The sequence below is a fragment of the Penaeus monodon genome, chromosome 27 (assembly GCF_015228065.2).
Source record: "Penaeus monodon isolate SGIC_2016 chromosome 27, NSTDA_Pmon_1, whole genome shotgun sequence".
In the NCBI taxonomy this organism is placed as follows: Eukaryota; Metazoa; Arthropoda; class Malacostraca; order Decapoda; family Penaeidae; genus Penaeus; species Penaeus monodon.
The window spans coordinates 31,174,774-31,175,084 of record NC_051412.1 but is presented as its reverse complement, the minus strand read 5'-3'; the positions used below and the strand labels follow the sequence as shown (position 1 = coordinate 31,175,084).

Here is a 311-nt window from a genome sequence, read left to right as displayed (position 1 = left end):
ACGAGAGAAAGGAGCCAGCGACTCACATCCACGTGCAGCCACAGTCCCTCTTCAGCACAAACATCGGCCAGCTGATCGAGGGGGTCGTAGGCGCCAAAGACGGTGCTCCCGGCGGTGGCGTTGACGAAGTACGGGTCCCCCCCCTGCTCCCGGGCCTTCTGCACCGCCTTCCGGAGGGCCTCGGGGAGCATCCTGCCTTGCTCGTCGGTCGCTACAGGCACAACGTGGTCCATGCCGATGCCAAGCCAGGAGGCGCTCTTGCTGACGGAGTAGTGGCCCTGGGAGGAGGGGGGAGTGGGGGTGAGATAGCG

General features: G+C 65.9%; 1 protein-coding gene across 1 annotated transcript in view; it reads right to left on the bottom strand.

The window, feature by feature from the left end:
• The window catches only part of LOC119590788 (cysteine sulfinic acid decarboxylase-like), a gene marked incomplete in the record, with an annotated part of 8,084 nt that overhangs the window by 2,396 nt on the left and 5,377 nt on the right, over window positions 1-311 (bottom strand). The window contains 1 exon segment of the mRNA XM_037939500.1: window positions 27-278. Coding sequence (XP_037795428.1) covers window positions 27-278 — 252 coding nt within the window.